Source organism: Triticum aestivum, chromosome 1B (genome assembly GCF_018294505.1).
Source record: "Triticum aestivum cultivar Chinese Spring chromosome 1B, IWGSC CS RefSeq v2.1, whole genome shotgun sequence".
In the NCBI taxonomy this organism is placed as follows: Eukaryota; Viridiplantae; Streptophyta; class Magnoliopsida; order Poales; family Poaceae; genus Triticum; species Triticum aestivum.
The window spans coordinates 615,454,364-615,477,985 of NC_057795.1; the positions used below are offsets into that span (position 1 = coordinate 615,454,364).

The window sequence follows — 23,622 nt, forward strand, 5'->3', positions numbered from 1 at the left end:
AAAAACAATACGTGTTGGGCCTCCGGTTAGTAGGTTAGTCCCAAAAATGATATAAATGTGCAAAGTAAAGCCCATAAACATCCAAAACGGGTAATATAATATCATGGAACAATCAAAAATTATAGATACGCTGGAGACGTATCACTGCCCACCTGGTGGCCCCACTAACCCTCAAACCGACGCTATAAAATCCCATATTTCCAGAAAAATCAGGGAGAAAGAATTATCGCGTTTCACAAGACGGAGCCGCCGCCAAGCCTTGTTGTTCCTCGGGAGGGCAGATCTGGAGTCCGTTTGGGGCTCCGGAGAGGGGGATCTTCGATCTTCGTCATCACTAACACATCTCCATCTCCAATTCCATGATGCTCCCCACCGGGAGTGAGTAATTCCTTCGTAGGCTCGCTGGTCGGTGAGGAGTTGGATGAGATTAATCATGTAATCGAGTTAGTTTTGTTAGGGCTTGATCCCTAGTATCCACTATGTTCCGGGATTGATGTTGCTATGACTTTGCCATGCTTAATGCTTGTCACTTTGGGCCCGGGTGCCATGATTTCAGATCTGAACCATTTATGTTATCACCATTATATCCATGTTCTAGATCCGATCTTGCAAGTTATACTCACCTACTACGTGTTATGATCCGGCAACCCCGGAGTGACAATAGTCGGGACCACTCCTGGTGATGACCGTAGTTTGAGGAGTTCATGTATTCACCGTCTGTTAATGCTTTGTTCCGGTTGTCTATTAAAAGGAGGCCTTAATATCCCTTAGTTTCCAATAGGACCCTGCTGGGTAAGACAAAAGATGTCATGCAAGTTCTTTCCATAAGCATGTATGACTATCTACGGAATACATGCCTAAATTATATTTATGAACTGGAGCTAGTGCCGTATCGCCCTAGGTTATAACTATCTCATGATGAATATCATCCAACGAGTCACCGTTCCAATGCCTACGAATTTATCATATATTGTTCTTGCTAAGTTACTACTGTTGCTACTGCTATCGTTACTGCTACAATATCACTGCTATCACTGTTACTATTGCTATTACTATTGCTGCTATAATAAAAAATATCATACTACTGTGCTACTAATCACTTTGCTACAGATAATTAATCTCCAGGTGTGGTTGAATTGACCACTCAGCTTCTAATACCTTCAAATATTCCTTGGCTCCCCTTGTGTCGTATCTATAAATTTGGGTTGAATACTCTACCCTCGAGTATTATTGCGATCCCCTATACTTGTGGGTTATCAGTCCTCTGAGTTCATCTCAGCTGCCCCAACCAGACGTATAGTTGATACAACAACTGGAACTGGTCTATCAAATCATTATGTCTTCACTGAGCCAGTCTGGTTTCAAATTCCTCACCCTCCCTTACATTATTCCGATGTTGAAGAATTTGTGATCTATCTTCTGATGAATTTGAACTAGAGAATTTCATCATGTTGTCATTCATTTCCTCGGTTCGTATTCTTCATGCTTATATGCTTGTCTGATCGCATGTTCTTCACCATTATCTATCATGTATGCATGTACTCTAAGTCTGTGATGATATAGTTCCCTCGCGTTTCTATTTCTTCACTCTGATCTTCATCAAATTCCTCGGAGTTTGACAAATTTCTAAAAATCTCCCATTCATCCCCCTCCCCTCTAGGAGTAAACATGCCTGCTACCAAAGAGGAATCAAAGAAATATGATTTCTGCTACTTCATTGATATTATAGACAGTGCAACTTATGATGTGAATTCTGAAGATTTTAGTAGTCTGGGTCTGCCAGAGGATCTCACCAAGTTGGTGACCAAACAATTCACTTAGTTGAGAAAAAATCTCTAAGGAGCTCAACAAAGCCTTGAAGGATAAATAACTCCTAGAGGAAATGAGGAGAAATTCAAAGACTAAATATGAATCAAAAGGTCTAGCGAAAGAAACTGTCTATCAAAAAAGCCCTCGGTGTCATGCGCATGAGAAAAATTGAGTGGCATAATCGAATGCATATGGAGGTTGCTGCGATAGGAGGAATGAAGAGATTGACGGATTGTTGAAGAAAAACATCAGAAGGCAAGGAAATAAGGATAGTAAGCCGGAAGAAAATAAAGATCGACGCCTAATGACTGCCGCCACTAATGCTATTCCCTTGAACCAAAGTGCACCTCTGCAACAAGCCCCACCATCTCCCGTTAGCGAAGAAGCACAGCAAGTTGCTGGTGTTGATGATGTTATCATACCCTGGCTAGGGGCCCATGAAGCAAGATTTGAATACTTTGAAGTCTTTCTAGATTTACAAGATGAAGGAAATGCACAACCGGAGCAACAGGCTCCCGAAGAAGAAATTGATGAACAGATTGATGTTGAGAAGGTTGTTCCATCTCCATTGAGGAACGAGCCGGACGTACCTTCCAAGTTCATTATGGAGGAAGAACGGATTAAGGGGGGAGGGGGCAGAGTGCTTACCCGATGGAAACACTCTCGGTCTCACCTTCCGCAGTACCCACTCGGATGGATGTTGACCCTGCTCCTCGTTCCATAGATTTTCAGTCGGAAGAGGAAGAAAAGAGAGATAATGAGCAACTGGCTCAAGAAGAAGTTGCACTAATCCGAATCACACCCAGTCATGTGGGTGATGAGTGATATTTTTACACTCATTTCACCTTTGTTTAAACCGACATATTTCATTTAAAAAGAGAGATTTGCTCTGATATTGCTACTGAATGAATGCAAAGGATTCCATAAATCCTCTCTCTCATGTGTTATCCCATGAGCTCTCGTTTGCCACAAACTAATCATGAGAAAATACATAGAGAAAGAATGTCAAAGATGATGGGGAGTAGCAACTCACCAGCCACTACAAATACTCTGACTAGGGTGGAGCAAGTAAATGTGGACTTTTCTAAAAGTGATGCCATGATGGAGGACTGTTACGTCTCAAAGTTATCTATAACTTTAGCTTATTCCATGCCATATTATCACACTTTTGGCACCTTTAAATTGTTTTTATTATTTTTGGACTAACATATTAATTCAGTGCCTAGTGGTTGTAGTTGTTTTTGGACGTTGCAAAAGAAAAAAACAGACTTAAAAGTCCAGAAAAAAACAGCACAAGTTTCAAGTCCAAAAGGTTCCTGAAGGGCTGCTTTGCATTTAAGAATGACTTGAGCTACATGATTTCATGGGAAATTAAGAGAAGTGCTTGGAAGTTTTAATCAAAAGAGTGATACCACCAAGATTCATATGGACTGCATACTTACATCACAGTTCCATAGGATCTCTCGCATCCATTAAATTATTTCTTACGCTCATTCCGAGTTGATTTATAGTTTTGAACAGAAACAACATGAATACAAATTATCAAAGTACATGAACTTTCATAGAGAAGTACATGCACAAATGAGCTTAATTCCTCATTGTAGAAAATAATTTGAAAGGATTGGGAAGACAACATCCCATAATTTTGCATGACATTATGATACAAGCATTATATACACTAAACCAAGTCAAACAAGACATTAAAATTTATTTTGCTAATACCACGGTGGAGTCTTCCGTTGCTCTGAATCATCAAGTGTGTCAGAAGAGTTGGGTGTTTTCTTAGACAGTGATTACTGGCAAGGATGTTAACATCATCAGATTGAAGTCATCTGGTTATCTCCTGACCACCAGACCCTCCTTCCCCACCACTTCATCACTTGACTTATTTGTCGTTCTTCTCTTCCTCATCCCCCCTTCATTTGCTACTCCTAGCCTCCTCTTCAACAACATCACCGGCCCCGACTAGCACCACGCCAATATCAGTGTGTTCGCAATGATGTAGTGTTCTTGCTTCTTTCTTGGAACCATCTTCCCTTGTACAACACCATGAAACACATGGGCAATGCGCTGTTGTGCTGATATATTTCCTTCCTCTTGTGTGCTCTCTTCCTCGCCCCCTCCCATGGAGTGTACTCCATGAATATGCAGGGAAATATGTGAAAGCATCTGGAGGTGTTGAGCTAGAAGGCGCCATGCACATATTTTCTTGAGAATCTGATTGTATAAAGAAAGAGTATGATAATAGATTTTAGAGAATTAACCTCACAATATAAAACAATAAGGTTAAAATAAGATACCCAGTAGAGGTGATATATCTAGGTTAATTTTATGTGTACACCAAAATAATGAACTCTTATGCTTACCAAATGACAACAAACAGATTCTCTTTAGCTGATAAAGTTTCATTTATGTGCCAGGAAAATCAAGTCTTGCATGGCATGTCAATCCAAGATTACCAATTCCCTATCCATATACATGGATGCCTTTTTTTTAAAACAATTCATCATCATTTTTTCTGAAACCAATCGATACATGTTGTTCTTTTCAGCATTCAACATTTCAACATGACATGTAGTCATGTAGGTAGCAACGTGAATAGATGTTTTTTAACCCAAAAAAAGGATGTTTTTTAAGATAAAAGTGAAGTTTTTCATTAACAAAATTAGATGTCTCACATATACCAATCAGAATTGATTCGTTACGGAATGGTAAATTGTGAGTTACTAAATTCATGTGGCTTACTTTTTCTTACGAGACATCACCCACTGTATGTCATATACTTCATGTTCAAGGCGTGCTAGAATAAACCTCCCATGCAAGTGAGCTACATACAAAGTCAGAAGAATTTCATATTAGAATACCCAGTTATCCAAGCCCAGCAAGAAAGAAATGGAAGAATCAGTTCGAAAACAGAGACCAATGCATGCCTATTGCTACATAGAAACCATGGATTTCTACACTGATTTGCCAAAGAAAAATATATATTTCTATGGCAACGGGAAGAGAAATTCAGAAAGCTAGAAATGTATCATGAGGCGAGTCAATTCCATGCAAAACTGAAGTGGAGAGTAAGTTGAACCTGCAATAGCAAAAGCATTCCCCGTAATAGCAATATGTGACCATTCTGAAACTGGAGGTAGCTAAGATCATTTACAAGTTCGAAAAAAAGATCATATATCTTTTGGATCAGCTTTTGAGGATTTCCTCAATGCCTTGTATCATGTGACATTGTATCCTTGACCTGAGTTTTGGGTGTACCACAGAGGTAACATTGATGGTGTCCAGTACAAGTGGATCAGATCAAGTAGCAGAAACAGAACAAATGATGTTCCTGAATCGAGATACACAATTGTTCAGTGGCTTTTTTCCAACACACTACAAATTAGCCTGCAAACAAGTTCAATTCATCCGGGGCTGACAGAGACAAATTTCAACAGAGATGCAGAAGACCAACCAGCGAACAAAATCAGATTTACGACAGGCTGACAGAGACAAGTTTCATTTCCAACAAACACATGCGAACAACTTTGTTCCACGATTCAGTTCGAACTACACACGAAATAGCGAACTAGACAAGTCGGGGTTCCATCAAGCTTTTGGAATCTGCAGGCGGCGACAGAGAACCTAGCCGCCGAATCCGTAGAGGGTGCGGCCCTGGCGCTTGAGCGCGTAGACGACGTCCATGGCGGTGACGGTCTTGCGGCGGGCGTGTTCGGTGTAGGTGACGGCGTCGCGGATGACGTTCTCGAGGAAGATCTTGAGCACGCCGCGGGTCTCCTCGTAGATGAGCCCCGAGATGCGCTTCACGCCGCCCCTCCGCGCCAGCCGCCGGATCGCCGGCTTGGTGATGCCCTGGATGTTGTCGCGCAGGACCTTCCGGTGGCGCTTGGCGCCGCCCTTGCCGAGCCCCTTGCCTCCCTTGCCGCGGCCGGACATGGCTGACGATCCTCTTCGAGCTGCGAGCAGATGTGGAATCGGAGGAACAGTGGTGACTGCTGGTGCTGTGATTTGCGGACAGGGGCGAAGGGCGTTTTAAAGGGGACGAGAGGTTGGAGGAGGCGTGTGCCTGCCGTTGGATGCGGATGGAGTGGACAGTCTAGATGGCGATCCGCGGGAGCGATGCCGCGGATCGGTGACGTGGCCGAAAGCTTGGACCGATGGATTGGCGCGCTGGGTCAGAGCTGTGGCGGCAGCTCGAAATTTTGGGCCATTTCCATAAACATGCCCCATTTTCATGTAATTAAAATGTAGAGTAATTTTGTGTTCAAAAAAATGCAGAGTAATTCGCTACTCAGGCACTCAAATGTTGAAATATATTAAAAGAATGAATTTGTAAGACATTTTAAACATCAAACGAGGACATTCTTGTTGAGAACCTGAAGTCAACCTATAACAAGTTAACAAAAAAAAAGATAGTAATATGATTTAGTTCAGAAGTGTTACTATCAATACAAATTGTATAATTGTAAAATACAAAAATGGGGAGTACCAACCAATTTCAAGTTAGAGTTGCTATGCCAATAATTTCAATCAGCGGACATTGTAAAGTACTGAGCACAAGGATGCATTCAGTTAAGCATCCTACAAATCATTTTTTTCTACTATATTTGAATGTAGTGTCTTTCCCCTGGGTGGCTAGGGAAAGCCTTCCTCCCTTCAATCTCCGCCGGCGAGCTCGTGGATCCACCTCCCCTCCGCCTGCCGCTCCAGCAGCCGGTGGCGGGGAGGGTATCCCTGGTGCCTCGACTTAGATAGGTAGGGTTTTAGTTCTCGTAAGGGCGGCACTCGGAAGGATGTTTGTGCTTCTTCATTGAGTCCGTCTTCTGGGCTCCGATCCTCCTCAAGTCGTTTGTCGTGACGGATTAGACGGAACTTCGGCGTAGATTCCTGCCAACTCCTCGGAGCGGAGAGGTTAGGGTTTCTCTTCATATGTACGCATGGCGAGATTGGGTGTCAAGTTCTTCAGCTCGATTCAAGAGTTCAATGGCGATGAGTGAGGGAGTCCTGGATTAGGAGGTATCCGGACAGCCGGACTGTATACATCGTCTGGACTATTGAAGCGTCAAGATACAAGACTCAAGACTTCGGCCCGTGTCTGGATGGGACTCTCCTTTGCATGGAAGACAAGCTTGGCGATCCGGATATTATATTTCCTTCCTTGTAACCGACTCCATGTAAACCCTAGCTCTCCGGTGTCTATATAAGCCGGAGAGGATGGTCCTTAGAAGGCCGATCACAATTATCATCATACCATCATAGGCTAGCTCTTAGGGTATAACCTCTACGATCTTGTGGTAGATCTACTCTTGTACTACACATATCTTCAATATTAATCAAGCAGGAAGTAGGGTTTTACCTCCATCGAGAAGGGCCGAACCTGGGTAACATTGTGTCCCTTGCTTCCTGTTACCATCAGCCTAAGACGCACAGATCGGGACCCCTACCCGAGATCCGCCGGTTTTGACACCGACATTGGTGCTTTCATTGAGAGTTCCTCTGTGTCGTCGCTTCAAGGCTTGATGCCGTCTTCAATTGTCAACAACACAGTCCAGGGTGAGACTTTTCTCCCCGAACAGATCTTTGTGTTCGGCGGCTTCGCACTACGGGCCAATTAACTTGGTCATCTGGAGCAGATCGACAGCTACGCCCCTGGCCACCAGATCAGGTTCGGAAACTTGAACTATACGGCGGATATTCGCGGAGACTTGATCTTCGACGGATTCGGCCCAGTGCCAGGAGCGCCGGACAGTCACGACGAGCACGGCCTAGACCTGCTGTCGGACAACACTCGGAACATCATCCCCGCAATAGCCCCGGATCTAAATCCGGAACAGGTTGCATTGCCGAGGACGGAGGGATGGACCTTGCCCCGCAGGCAGCACGCTCATCGGCGATGGAGCCAAACACAGGTCACATATCTGTGGAAACCTATATCCCCGGACCCCCGGACTTGTATCCGGTCGTTGGTCCCGGTCCGCTCACTCTTGAGCCAGCCGAGCCAGGTTGGGCTCCGGTAATGGAGTTTACCGCTGCGAACATCTTTCGGCACTCGCCTTTTTGCGACATGCTGAACTCATTAAAGTCTCTCTCTTTGTCAGGAGGCTCTGGGCCAAACTATGCCCGGCTTAAGTGGGAAGCAGGCGATGAAGGAATTCGCTGCCCACCCACCACCCAGTTTGTTGCCATGATCGATGATTTAACCGACGTGCTCGACGTCGACTTCGAAGACATCGACGGTATGGACGACGATGCAGGAGACGTACAGGAGCCACCACTCACAGGACGGTGGACAACCACCTCTTCATACGATATATATATGGTGGACACTCCGAAAGAAACCAATGGCGATGAGGCAACGGAGGATAACCCCTCCAAGAAGAAAGCAAAGCATGGGCGTCGCCCGCGCCGCTCCAAGCCCTGCCAAGGCAATACCGGCACCGGAGACAACGACAATCCGGACGGTGCCGACGATGAATACAACCCCGAACAGCCCGCCTTCGAGCAGGCCGAATAGGAAGATGGGCATGACAGCCCAAATGAACAGGCGACGGACGGGTATCCGGAGGAGGACAATTATATGCCCCTCTCCGAAGACGAGATTAGCCTCGGCGACAACGAGTTCGGCGTACCCGAAGACCCCGCAGAGCAGGAGCGCTTCAAGCGCCGGCTTATTGCCACTGCGAGAAGCCTGAAGAAGAAGAAGCAGCAGCTTCAAGCTGATCAAGATCTGCTCACAGATAGATGGACAGAAGTCCTGGCAGCCGAGGAATATGGACTCGAGCGCCACATGGCTGACCGGCCGCCTCGAGGTCGGGATAAATTGGCATATCAGCCCGAATACCAGCCCCCACCCCCGCGCCGGTTTACCACGGCCCGGGGCAATACTCCGGACCTGCGCGATAAGCTAGATAACACTGCAGGACAACCAAGATCGATCTACGGATCACGGGGGCGCACCGCAACACATGACGATGACCGTCATACCGGATACACTACCAGCAAATCTGGCCGGGCCGAATATAACCAGTCAGACGTAGCCGGACTGCGTCGCGACATAGCCCAGCACAGAGGCGTCGCACACCCCCTCTGCTTCGCCGATGAAGTGATGGATCATGAATTCCTAGAAGGGTTCAAACCCGTAAACATCGAATCATACGATGGCACAACAGACCCTGCGGTATGGATCGAAGATTTCCTTCTCCGCATTCACATGGCCCACGGAGACGATCTACATGCCATCAAGTATCTTCCCCTTAAGCTCAAAGGACCCGCCCGGCACTGGCTAAACAGCTTGCTCGCAAATTCCATTGGCAGTTGGGAAAACCTGGAAGATGCATTTCTTTACAACTTCCAAGGCACATATGTGCGACCTCCGGATGCCGATGACTTGAGCCACATTACTCAACAGCCCGGAGAATCAGCCAGGAAATTCTGGACTCGGTTCCTAAATAAAAAGAACCAAATAGTCGACTGTCCGGACGCCGAAGCCCTGGCGGCCTTCAAGCATAATATCCGTGACGAGTGGCTCGCTCGACACCTCGGCCAGGAGAAACCCAAGTCTATGGCAGCTCTCACGACACTAATGACCCGCTTTTACGCGGGCGAGGACAGTTGGTTGGCTCGCAGCAACACTACGCCACATTCTGGCATGTCAGACATCCGTGACAACAATGGCAAGCTACGGTGCAACAGACACAAGCAACAGAACAACGGCGACAACACCGAAGACACGGCGGTCAATGCCGGATTCAGCGGATCCAAATCCGGACAGCGGAAGAAGCCATTCAAACGCAACAATCAGGGACCGTCCAGTCTAGATCGTATACTGGAGCGCTCGTGCAAAATTCATGGCACCCTGGACAAGCCAGCCAACCACACCAATAGAGACTGCTGGGTATTTAAACAGGCCGGCAAAATAAACGCCGAAAACAAGGACAAGGGGCTGCACAGCGACGAGGAGCCCCGGCATCCAAACATGGGGGGACAGAAGAAGTTTCCGCCCCCCCCCCCCAGGTGAAAACGGTGGACATGATCTACGCCACCCACATCCCTAAGCGGGAACGGAAGTGAGCACTACATGACGTCTACGCGATGGAGCCAGTCGTCCCCAAATTCAACCCATGGTCAGCTTGTCCGATCACCTTTGATCGTAGGGATCATCCTACTAGCATCCGTCACGGCGGCTCAGCCGCATTGGTTCTAGACCCAATCATAGACGGATTTCACCTCACAAGAGTCCTGATGGACGGAGGCAGCAGCCTGAACCTGCTTTATCAGGACAGAATGTGCAAAATGGGCATCGATCCTTCAAGGATTAAGCCCACCAAAACCACCTTTAAAGGTGTCATTCCTTGAGTAGAAGCCCGCTGTACGGGCTTTATAACACTGGAAGTGGTCTTCGGATCTTCGGATAACTTCCGAAGCGAAGAGGTAATCTTCGATATCGTCCCTTTCCGCAGTGGTTACCACGCACTGCTCGGACGAACCGCATTCGCTAGATTCAATGCGGTACCACACTATGCATACCTCAAGCTCAAGATGTCAGGCCCGCGCGGGGTCATAATAGTCAACGGAAATATGGACCGCTCTCTCCATACAGAAGAGCACACGGCAGCCCTTGCAGCCGAAGTACAATGCGGCCTCCTCCGGAAAACCACCAATCTGGCGATGACAACCTCAAGCTCCGTCAAGCGAGGGCGGAACACCCCGCAACAGGATCAGCAGGCACGCCAAGAGCATGACTAGCAGTACAGCCTCCGCCCAAAACCTTCAAAGCAGCATTCGCGCCACGCGTAAACAATTACGCACTCAAAATACCATGGGCTCAGGCGGAGGCGTAGCAGTGGCTCAGTCAACAGTACGGTATTGCTTCATAACCTTTCCTTTTACCTTTAAGGATAGTACTTTAGTGCAGCTTCTCCAGAAGAGCGGATTGTCGGACTTACATAGGAGAGCAAACCAAGGAGGCAACAGGCTTTGCGCACAGAAGGAAACACCCAGGTGGAATCTATTTACGATCGTTATACCTGCTTTATTTATCTGTACGTAGCCTGCCTCTGGATAGGATATGTCAAATAATCCTATTTATCTCCGCTTAATGCGTTCATTGTAAACATACGCCTAAATGTATTATTCATCAATGTGAGATAATATACACCGTCAGCTTATTATTCTTATTTGAGCATTTTTCTTGCAAATGTCTATTTGATTTTGCATCCGTACACTTTGGTACGTTCAGTTTGCCAGGGGCTTCTTATGGCGCCCCATATTATGGTAAGACAAGTCCGAACACTTTCAATAGTGCGGCACCCCAAACTTATAGCATTATATGCATCAGCTTCGAATCATGTCTTGGGTCTACAGTTGGGATAGCCCGGCTCCCTTGTTTTGGTGCCTTACATTCCGTTAATTCGGCTAAGGCAGCCGAGGGAGAACTACTGTGATTGTGCTCTGGTTCTTTCGGACGAGCACCTCAGTAAAGAAAGCACAAAATTGATCGGCATGATGTGGAGAGAGCTGGTCGCTGTTCGAGAGGTCTTAAAATCCTTAAAGATTTTTCCGCTTTAGGCGATAATTCGGCTTTGTCCGATATAGGCGTGTATAGCGCCCCAATTCGGCCTTCCGGATTCTAGGGGCTTCGCCGAAATTTAAAATTGTAGACTTCTATGGCTAAGTGAAGGTTATAAAGCCGCATAGTCCGATTGCCTTGTTCGCTGCGCTGGACACCTCCTTAAGGGACCAAACATTTGGATAAAAAGTGTCCGGGTTTTCCACGAACACCCCAGTACTAGTTACATGGGGGCGGAAGCCGACGACTGGCCTACTTTCAGAATTTGATAAACAGCCGCACAGAAGGTAATATTTTAAATAACAAAAGTGCTACATAGCGCAAGTAACTTCGCCTTTAAATTACAAACATGACAGAAGCGAATTCATTCAAAAATTATGTCCTTGGTACATTCATCGGCCACGAGGCAAGCACCCTTCATAAGGCCATCATAATACTTCTCGGGAATGCGATGCGGCTTGCCTTCTGGCGGCCCGTCCTTCACCAGCTTCTCCGCATCCAGCTTGCCCCAATGCACCTTCGCACGGGCAAGGGCCCGGCGGGCACCCTCAATGCAAACGGATCGCTTGATGACTTCCAGGCACGGATAGGCATTCACCATCCGCTTGATCAGGCCGAAGTAGCTGGTGCGCAGGGTCTCACCAGGCCACATCCAGACTATGACATCCTTCATAGCCACTTCGGCCGCCTTGTGGAGTTCGACCAACTGCTTCAGTTGGTCACTCAGAGGCGTTGAATGTTCGGCCCCAGCATACTGGGACCAGAACAGCTTCTTCGTTGAGCTCCCCTCCTGGGCACGGTAGAACTCTGCGGCATCTGATACGCTGCGTGGCAGATCTGCGAATGCCCCTGGAGAGCTCCGGACTCGGGTAAGTAAAAGAAACGCCTCCTCCACATGTTTGCTTTGCATAAAGAATTTCTTACCCGCCATTATCTTTTTGGCCTCCTGGATCTCCTGTTGTGCCCTCTCGGCTTCGGCCTTGGCGTCTTTTATATTTGTAAGGGCCTTCGCAAGCTCGGCCTCTTTTTCTTTAAGCTCATGCTCCACGAACTCAAGCTTCTTGCCGAGCTCCTGGAGCTCTTCTTGTACTTCTCCCACTCGGGCTTCTTGCTTTTTGCGCTCCTTGCGTTTCGAGGCCGCTTTGTGTTCGGCCTCGGACAACGCCTTCTTGAGAGATGCCACTTCGGCGGTGGCCTCTGTTACCAAATCACGATGCTTCATCGTTAGCATAATCAAATTTTAGTTACCATTTATTATATAAGAGAGGGGAATCATTCACCTTTGCTCTCCTCGAGCTGCCTCCTCGTGAGGCCGAGCTCTCCCTGTGCCCGCTCCAAGTCCTGCGTTAGGCCGGCGATTTCGGCCGTGCGAGCAGCAGCGGCCAGTAGCACAGCCTATTTATTTACATTCAAACTTATTGTTAGACTCATGCGGATTATAATTGACCCTCCATTTGGTTTTTCCTTCCGAACACCAAACAGAGTATCAGGGGCTACTACCTATCGGGTGGTAATTTCACACATTTTTACTTACCTCAAAGTCTGTCAAGAGGCTGGTGCAGGCTTCGGTTAGTCCGCTCTTGGCGGACGAAACCTTCTGAATCACCGCACTCATAAGAGTACGGTCCTCTTCATCTAGGGAAGCACCGCGAAGCGCTTCCAGCAGGCAATCTGGCACCTCGGGCGCAATGGAAGTCCTTGATACAGACGGCCCTCCCTCCCTAACGAGGGGCTGCCCGCCTAAGTCCGGAACCACTGAAGGCTCCGGAATAGTGTTCGGCTGAGAGCCCGGCTTACTGTGGCTCTCATCAACACGATCTGCGGGGATCTTGAATCCCGCGAGTCTGACGTTTGGGACGCCGCCTTGAGGCGCCTCCAGGGCCACCTCCCCCATCTCTGGGAGCCTTTGGGACAACACCTTCGTGTCGTCCGCAGGCCGAGGAGACGTGGCCGTCGGGAGTGAGTTCATTGCTGACTGACTCAAGGACCCGTCCGAAGACAACACTTCTGGATGGGCCCTGGCCGGACTACATACAAGTTCGGCATTACAAACAAAACTATGAAGCGAAATTATGATGGAGTGCGGGTACTTACGATCGCACTAGGGGCTTCTTCCTGGGCAGCCACCCTTCCTCGCTGTCGGCGGCGGTGGCGGAGTAGTCCGGAAGGGACACCTTTCCCTTCTTGGACATCCCAGCCTCCCCCACCGGGGCGGCCTTCCTCTTTTTCTCCCCTCCCCCCCCCAGTACGGGGAGGTGGAGTTTCTTCTTGTTTCCCCCCGCTTCCGTGGGAGGAATCTGCCTCGTCATCATTAGAGACAAGGGTATGACGGCCTTGCGTCGGGGGCCTCTCCTGGTCCCCTGGTCCGCCGTCTCTGGCCCCCCATCCTTTCCGGATAGGGTGGCCTCCTCTTCTTCCTCTTCTTCCCCTTCGGGGGAGGAGTGCGCCTTGTCGTCTTTGGACGAGGCTTGCGCAACCTTACGTCGGAGACCCTTTCGGGTCCCCCGGGCCTTCTTATCGGCCTTCTTCTCCGGCCCCTTATAGGGCGTCGGGACCAGCATCTTCATCGGAATATCATTAGCTGGGCTTTCTAGCAGCGGAGCCGGACAATCAATTCGCTCCGCTGCCTCCACATACTCCTAAACAATATACATAATCACTTAGGAATTCTCCATGAATACATTGGGAAGAATCGAACCCGGTGGCAGCCTGAGAACTCACCTGGGTAGGGTGCCGTGCGGCGTGGAGCCCACGGTCCTCGGTTATGAGAGGAGGTACTTCGGTGGCCTTGAAGAACGCCTTCCACACGTTCTTGTGCTTCATGCCATAGAGCCTCTAGAGCGTCTGGTGTTCGGCCGGGACGAACTCCCACAGATTGAATGCCCGCCTTTGGCACGGCAGAATCCGGCGAACGAGCATGACCTGGATCACGTTGACAAGCTTGATGTTCTTGTCCTTCATGCCCTTGATGTAGTTGATGAGTCCGGTCAGCTCTGTAGATTCGTCCCATAACAGACCCTTATGTTCCCAGGAGGTGAGCCGCATAGGGGTTCCAGATCGGAACTCAGGGGCCGCCGCCCAGTTGGCGTCGCATGGCTCGGTGATGTAGAACCACCCCGATTGCCACCCCTTCACAGTTTCCGCAAAGGAGCCGTCAGGCCAGGTGACGTTAGGCATTTTGCCCACCATGGCTCCTCCGCACTCCGCTTGCTAGCCGCTCACGATCTTCGGCTTCACGCAGAAGGTTTGGAGCCACAAGCCAAAATGAGGCTTGATGCGGAGGAAAGCCTCGCACACGACGATGAACGTTGAGATGTTGAGGACGAAGTTCGGGGCTAGATCATGGAAATCTAGCCCGTAGTAGAACATGAGCTCGCGGACGAAGGGGTGAAGTGGAAACCCCAGTCCACGGACGAAGTGGGCAAGAAACACGACCCTCTCATGGGGTCCTGGAGTTGGAATGACCTACCCGCCATCTGGTAGCCGGTGCGCTATGTCTGCGGCCAAGTATCCGGCCGCCCGAAGACTTGCGATGTTCTTCTCCTTCACGGTGGAAGCCACCCATTTGCCTCCTGCTCCGGACATGTTTAGCTATGCGGAGAAGACTTGGCCTAGGGCGTTGGAGCTCGGGGAGGCAAGAGTGGGCAGAGAAGGAAGAAGGCGTGGGTAAGAATGGGGAACTCTTATCCCTTTATAGAGGCGACGAAAGCGGTGCGCCTCCCCACTAGCCTGTTGAGAATCGCTTACTTCCCAAGCGCCACGATTGATGGCACGGGGGAATTACCCATACCCGTATTGATGAGAATCCCGTGATAAGGGGACATGATCTCTGCTTTGACAAGACGTGTCAAGGAAACCGCCTCACAGTGCGTGCTGTGGCTGGTTCTGAAAAGACGGTTCGAATAATGACCTGACCGTAATGACATATCACGTCGTCTGCAAGGTTGTCAGATGAAGTATCATTCTCTCTACGGTGGTATGTGAAGATCATTTTGCAGATTCGGACATACATGTTCGATAATAACCTTGGAGTATTCGGAAGAAGGAACCCGCCTTGCAATGCCGAAGACAAGACTGCACGCCGGACTCATCGTCATTGAAGCCTGGTTCAGGGGCTACTGAGGGAGTCCTGGATTAGGGGGTATCCGGACAGCCGGACTGTATACATCATCCGGACTATTGAAGCGTCAAGATACAAGACTCAAGACTTCGGCCCGTGTCCGGATGGGACTCTCCTTTGCGTGGAAGACAAGCTTGGCGGTCCGGATATTATATTTCCTTCCTTGTAACCGACTCCATGTAAACCCTAGCTCTCCGGTGTCTATATAAGCCGGAGAGGATGGTCCTTAGAAGGCCGATCACAATTACCATCATACCATCATTGGCTAGCTCTTAGGTTATAGCCTCTACGATCTCGTGTTAGATCTACTCTTGTACTACACATATCTTCAATATTAATCAAGCAGGAAGTAGGGTTTTACCTCCATCGAGAGGGCCCAAACCTGGGTAAACATTGTGTCCCTTGCTTCCTGTTACCATTAGCCTAAGATGCACAGATCGGGACCCCCTACCCGAGATCTGCCGGTTTTGACACCGACAATGAGTGCGGCTCCCGAACGTTGGTCCTTAGGGGCATGTGCATGAAGACTTCCTAGCTATCATCGACAAGGTCAAGCCGGCTCCGTTATGGGAGCGGCAACAACGACTCGTTCTACCGGCGGCAATGATCGGTTGATGTAGAAGCCCTGCGAGATCAATTCCCCCTCCGGCATAGTATTGGATAAGGCCTCTAGATGGGATCGCGGAAGAATAGAGCCTTGCGGCGGTGGAATGATTGTGTTTTGGGTGTCTCTCTAGTGATTTTGAGATTTATGGAAATTTATAGAAGTGGAATTAGGTCAAATAGAGGTACGTGGGGCCCACAAGCTCAAGTAGCGCCCCTCCCCCAACGGGGCGCACCATATGAGCTTGTGGCTCTCCCATGCATCCTCTGGCCTCCTCTGGAAGCTTCTAGGGTCCCTTCTGGTCCCAAAAAACGTCGTAACGTTTCATCGTGTTTGGACTTCGTTTGCTACACTTTTTCTATGAAACAATAAAATAGGCAAAAACTGAAACTGGCACTGGGCGATGAGTTAATAGGTTAGTTTTCAAAAATGATATAAAATTGTATATAAAGTAACTAAAATTGATAATATAATAGCATAAAATAATCAAAAATTATAGATATCTTGGAGACGTATCAGACTTTGAAATTAAATGTTTGCGAAGAACCTCTAGTATTATATCATGGGGGCATCTCATATACCTAGATCTTTTTGCTCTGGCTCTAACGATGTGCCTTCGTATATTTATAGGTCTGCAAAACACATAAATAATAAGATTAATTATGGTTATCAATTCTCATGTATAACAAAAGAAAAACTTACTAACTAGTTGTTTTGAGCCATACTTGTAGGTAAATCAATGCCTCGAAAGTGGAGCGAGAAAGATTGTTCCTGTCGTCACTTATGATGCATCCTCCAAAAGTAAAAGCAGGTTCGAAAGGCACATTGGATGCCAGAATAGACAATATGTCGTGGTCTATCCTAGAGATAACCGGATACTTGGATGAGTTTATTTTCCATCTTTCTAATGTGTCTAGCTCTTTCTTTATGTGTACAATTCATCTTTCGAATAATGATCCAACTTATTATTTGGTTGCCCTTTTTGTAACTGATATAATGATCCCACTTTGCAAGTGGGTCATCCTCCTCTTCCATATTCACCGGTTGTGGATTTCCACGATCTTCTTGTTAGTGATAATAGGAGTCTCTCAAGAGCATTCATCAAAGACCTTTTGGATTGCTTTTCTTAAACTTGTGCATCCATTTAACATTTTCAGTTTCGCTTCCGAAGTCTTTTAAGAAATATTCAAGAAGATCAAACTTGAACCTCAGATCAAACAAGAAGGGAATGCAAATTGACTTGTAGGATTCTTTCCAATACCCGTCTAACTTGACACCATTTGTTCCACCATATGCGCAATTGTGTTTTTCTTACTTGATGCCTCTCTCTTCAAGATTTTCTTAATGTTTCATAGCTGAGGGGAGTATACAAGGCTAGTTAAACAGTTAGACCTAGAGGGAAGTTTGGTCCTTGTGTAAAACATCTTTAGCAACTTCATACAACTTCAACAATTTTCCATTCAGCAGATGAAGGACCAAATTTGTAGTTTTTGTCTTGTTGTCCCAAGGCATCAAAGCCAACTCTAAAAGGTATAGTTGATTAAAGCATCATATATGTTGAATTCAAATGAGTTCATACATCAACTAAAGTTTTCTTATCAAAACACCATCTTACTTAGTTGATTAACTCCTACATACAACTTCGGCCATTTTCCATTCAGGAGGTAAAGGAAGAATTTTTTTTGTTGTCCCAAGGCATCAAAGGCATCTCTAAAAGGTATAATTGACTGAAGCATCAGATATATTGAATTCCAACAAATTTGTACATCTACTAAAGGTTGCTTATCAAAACACTACTTGGTTGGTTATCTCTTGGGATTGTTAGCATCTGGCTTGTGAACTTTTTACGTATCGAACGAGGGGGGAACACGTCGGACATGCTTCTATGCGATACCACCGTAGACCCGACAACACGGAGAGCACTCACGCTCGTGGAGCCCCTAGGTGGTGGGTACTCTAGCATACTTTATATGAGTAATATTCATACCATAGCATATACTTCACCTCTAGAAGCATAACATAATTAAAGGTGATCCATGGCATAAGAATGTAACAAGCTAACTTCAAAAATAGTGGCAGAGCTTAGTGCTGGCCTGAGGGGGCCATGGCCCCCAACCTTAGGCAAGTCAGTGAAGAAAATTTACTGTGCAAGGATTAGATAAGGAAAAGATCAATCTTTGCCCTTTTAGTTGTTCATGTTTTGACTCCTCCCTGACATTCCTGCCTAGCTCCGCCACTCTTCAAGAACATAAGCATGCATACTAAGCATGGAGGATTGCACAAAGCACCTTGATACTCCTTTTTTCCACCTATGAAATTTTCGTCATCTTGTTACCCATATTTGATAGTGATTTCTTTTACTTTTATCTACAAGAATAATTGTGCATAATTTTAGTAGGAGTGCCAAATTTCGATTGTATTTACTTTACAAAACTAGAAGGTCTTTTTGTTGTGCAATTCAACACTTGTGCATGTATGTTGTCTTCAGTTTTTTACTGAGTCATCTCCTTGTATCAAGTGTTCAGTTTCATAATCGGTGTTCTTCAGATTGTTCATGTGGGAGGGTCTCCAAAGCCGTAGGTATCAAAGGAAGAATGTACTGAAAATATTGTAATGTGTCTATGGAATTGGTGTTCGCCACATGTATCAAGGCAAAGAACCGCTCTTGCAATACACGATCCTCATCAACAAATCTGAGAACCAATGCCATTCGCTCTCTTTTTGCTACATCACATGTCTCGTCCACTAGAATAGAAAGCTTATAATCCCCAATCTCTTCACGGATATGCTTCCTAACTTTCAATGCATAAATACCCAAAATCTCTCGTTGGATTTCATATGATGTGTACTTCCAACTATAAGGAGCATTCTCCAAAATAACTTCAGCAATCTCAAGATTGAATTCTACAAAGAGCTTTAACAATTCAATAAAGTTCCCTCTGTTCTTTGACTCTCGATTTTCATCATGGCCTCTAAATGCACAAGATTGTGATGTAAGCCACTTAACAACTGCAATTGATACTTTCACCCTTAGTCGGTTTCTTTTTATATCCCTCTGGTTGCCCACTGCTACAACATTTTCTAAATGGCCTTGTTGATTCAAGAAGTCATGGCATGCTTTGGTTGCATTATTATGTTCAGAGCAAGGTTCAAGACCTATGTGCTTTAAGAAAGCACATTTCTTTCCATCATGGACCTTCTTCCAGTTTACAAATCCTCGCACTGTAAAGACATCTGAACCACCTCGCTTGTTTTGTTTTTGTCGAATAAGAAACAATAGAAGCAATATGCACGATACGTCCTCCGTGTACTCCAACCATGATTGGAAATCCTTGAACCAGTCATACTTAAAGCGTCATTTGTGACCTTCTGGACCATAAGCTTTGTAATTTTTCAAACGGGGTTGCATAATACCAAGCTTCAAATATGCTCGCTACACATCTTCTCTTTGATTAGGTGGATATTGCAAAATCTGTGGACATAGTGTTGGATCCCGCTACAATAATTCAATCCCTTGAAATAGCACTTCATTTGTTTGAGTTTGATGGATTTGTCCTTGTTGTTGAGGTATCAAAGGATGTGGCCCATGTTGCTCAAATTCGAGCAACAATAGAGGAGGTTGAACACAGTCCGTTGGCTGAACAGACATTGCTTCGGTTGATGTTGGCTCGTCAATGAATCACCTCTCTTTCTTTTGAAAAATGCATCAACCGTTTCCCCCTTAAGCATCACCGCCTCCCTCTCACTATAAAGAACATTTTCTATTCAGTACAAAATGCAACTGAATAAATCCATGATAAGATGACCTTAATTAGAAATTTTCTCAACTAAGGTGAAATAAACTTTAGAATCAAAATAATTGAACTTTCTACAATTTACAGAGGGGAGATATAAACAGAGATCCAGCATGGGCAGCTACTCACCAGCTCTCTGAGGCAACAAGGCAACAAGTTCATACATCAACTAAAGGTTGCTTATCAAAACACTACTTGGTTGATTATATCTTGGAACTATTGGCCTCTGACTTGTGAGCTATTTATGTATCGAACGGGGCAGAACGCAGCGGGCATGCTTCTGTGTGATGCCACCGCAGACCCGACGGCGTGGAGGGCACTCTCGCCCGCGGAGGCCCCTAAGAGGCGGGTACTCCAACATACTTTATAGGAGTAATATTCATACCATAGAATGTATTTCACTCTAGAAGCATAATATAATTAAAGGCGGTCCATGGCATAAGGATGTAACATGCTAACTTCAACAACATAAACATGCATACTAAGCAGGGCAGGTTGAGCAAAGCTTGTACTGCAATTAAGGACACCGAGTTTTTTTACGGAAACGCGTTTGTGCTTTAATTAATTCTCACAAAAATATAAACACAAGCTGGCATGAAGGGAATTCAAACCACGGACATCCTGGTTGCCTAACAAACAAGTGGACCATGAGGCCACACTTTGGTTTACATTTAACTGCTAGCTAGCAACTTATATGGACGATTCCGCGTATCGCTTTGCACATATTTTTCGAGTGAAGTTTCTGTTTAATTTTCATGATACATAAATTTTCCCATATAAAAAAATAAAATAATTATCAATACGCAATTATTGTTTATTTTATATCTTTACTCTATTTTCATTATTGTGTACATTGAAGAGTTGAACATTAATTTTTTCTAAAATTTATGTGGACATAAAAAAATTGAACGTATATTAAAAATTATTGTGTAAACATATGCATCTTCATTGAGGACCATAAGGACGAACAATTATTGTGTATCTTCATTCTATTTCTAAAATACACAATTATTGAAAGATTGACAATATTGCATTTTAAAAACTGTTCAACGTGTATTAAATATTATTGTGTGACAATAATAAATTCCAAAAATGTACTAACATGAGCGTGTTTGTAGAAATTTAAGAATAATATTACACAGTAACTTTTAATACGCATTCAACATTTTCAAAAAGCACGGTGAACATTTTCGAAAATAACATGAAAATGAAAAATGAACATGAACGTGTCTTTAAAAAAATGCTCACCATGTTTTTAATATACGTTCAACTCTTTAATTCCACATCAATTTTAGAAAAAGTTCATGTTTATCTCTTGAAAGTACACTATAATGGAAATAGAATAGAGATACAAATAAACAAAATTATATATTGATAATTATTTTATTTTTTCACATGGAAAAATTTATGTATCATGAAAACTAAACATAAACATCACTCGAAGAAAGACAAGATAGTAACGTGGAATAAATAAATAAAAACTACTCCAGTAAAAGCATATGCAGAGTGATACGTGTAATCATCTATATAAACTGCTTGCTGATAATTAAGCGCAAACCAGACCGTGGCCGCCTGGTCCGCTCGATTGTCAGGCAACAAGGATGTCCCATGTTTGAATTCCCTGTACGCTGGTTTCTTGGTATTTTTTGCGAGTATTAACTAAAATCAAGGGGTATTCTTTTACGAGAATTAATTAAAATCCAGGGGCATTCCTATAAAAAAACAACATGCATATCTCACGACGCGCGTAGGCAACCACTGACATGTGGCCCAGTGACAGACTGGAATGCCACGCGGGCACTCGATACGGCGGGATACGTCCAGAGGCACCGTATTCGAATGCCCAGCCAAGTTACGACATCATTTTTGTGTATTTTTCAAGTTTAGGCACCAAACTGACCTTGCCGGACAAGTTAGGGCACTTGTAGTGTATTTAACTCTTTCTTTAACAATTTTAAAAATTGCGATCTGTGACGAATTTCATTTCCATTACTTTAAAAAAAATCCGTGTTCTTTCTTAAGGGTGTGAATATTTTTTACAGCCCATGCCAACAAAATTAATTCATAAGTATTTTTTGGATCTCCTTTTTTTATAACCGATTTTTTGTATTTTTATCTATGTTTTTATTATAATAATATTTTTTAGCTCAACTAGTACATGGGCCCAACCCATCTTAGCTCGAACCGCAACACAGTGCGTGTTTGCTCTTAGCATGGGATAGAAGCTCTTATAGATCACCTACAAAGGGCATCTTGTCTCAAAAAAGAAAACCTACAAAGGGCGTCGGCTCCGAGAAAGTGAAGTGAAGCAAATAACCACGAGCCCTCGGTTTTTTGCAAGAGATGATGGTTTGTGAGAAATACTACCTCCGTCCTGGTTTATTGGCCCCCTTTGTACTTTGTGTCAAATTTTAACCTTAAATTTAACTAATAAAATTTTAATGCATGTCACCAGAAATAATATTATTCGAAACTATGTTTAAATACGAATCCAACAATATTTTTTTTGGTGACATGCATTAATATTTTCTTAGCTGAATCTATAGTCAAAGTTTAACACAAAATACAAAGAGGATCACTAAACCAGGATGGAGGTAGTACTAGAGTGCGAGTCCCTCGAAGATGAACCTTTATTGAAAAAAGTGCAGGCTAATATTAGCTGCTGATATTATTATATTTTTGAGCTTGCAAATATTTACATCTTGATACCTGATTAGACATGAATCAATACTTTGGGACATAATTTGAACTTCTAAAGGTATACAAAAAAATATACCAAGCTGTCGATTTGGGGTTTGCTTCTGGAAAGAGGACACGATTGCTCTGCCACAAGTGCGGTGGTCTTATCAATAATGCTTACAAGGAGGAACGCCTATTGTCAAGATTGAATGCACTATAGTCCTTCATCCTATGACTCCGGTGTTCCTTTTGCTCTATGACAGCAATCTAAAGTTCAGAACTGTTGTGATGTATACACCTTGAAAAGCACGGTTGCGCTACTTGGTATTGGATTATGTGAATCGAGTAAATACGACCAGACACCCACCTATGAAATTTCTGTCATCTTGTTTCCCATATTTGATAGTGATTTTTTTTTCTTTTCTCCACCAGTATAATTGTGCATAATTTTAGCAGGAGTTCCAAATTCTGATTGTATTTATTTTACAAAACTTGAAGGTCTTTTTGTTGTGCAATTCAGCACTTGTGCATGTATGTTGCCTTCAATTTTTTACTGAGTCGTCTCCTTGTATCAAGTGTCATAATCGGTGTTCTTCAGATTGTTCATGTGGGAGGGTCTCCAAACCCGTAGGTTTCAAAGGAAGAATGCATTGAAAATATTGTAATGTGTCTATGGAATTTTCTCTCGAAATGAGAATGGTTGTCTTCAGTTATTCTGCAAGGAACAAACTTCTTTTTTTGTCAGTGTATTTCGAACCCAGAAAAGAAGAGAAGTCACTAATTCACTGTGAATATCAATCCAACTTGATATACTTGCTGCATTGCTGTAGCATGTCCTCCAATGACAGATTCCTATTCCTTCATACGAACTGTTTTGGAGATCTGAATATTATATACAAGAAACTTGCTCCAATGCAATGCATCACTGTTATTCTCTTTTTTTCGACAATATGCATAAGCATGCGTATCGTATATCCATAGAAAAGATGGTGAAGAAACCCATCCACAGTTATACATTAGAACTTAGGAGCTTAATGACCATTGA

General features: G+C 44.9%; 1 protein-coding gene across 1 annotated transcript; it reads right to left on the bottom strand.

Annotated features, from left to right (window-relative positions):
• Positions 1-5,256: 5,256 nt before the first annotated feature.
• On the bottom strand, positions 5,257-10,422 carry LOC123097193 (histone H4). Its single transcript, XM_044518918.1, has 2 exons — positions 10,410-10,422; positions 5,257-5,759 (listed from the first exon to the last, which is right to left on the bottom strand). The coding sequence occupies exon 2, from the start codon at positions 5,746-5,748 to the stop codon at positions 5,437-5,439; it is 312 nt and encodes a 103-aa protein (XP_044374853.1). The 5' UTR covers positions 5,749-5,759; positions 10,410-10,422; the 3' UTR covers positions 5,257-5,436.
• Positions 10,423-23,622: the final 13,200 nt, after the last annotated feature.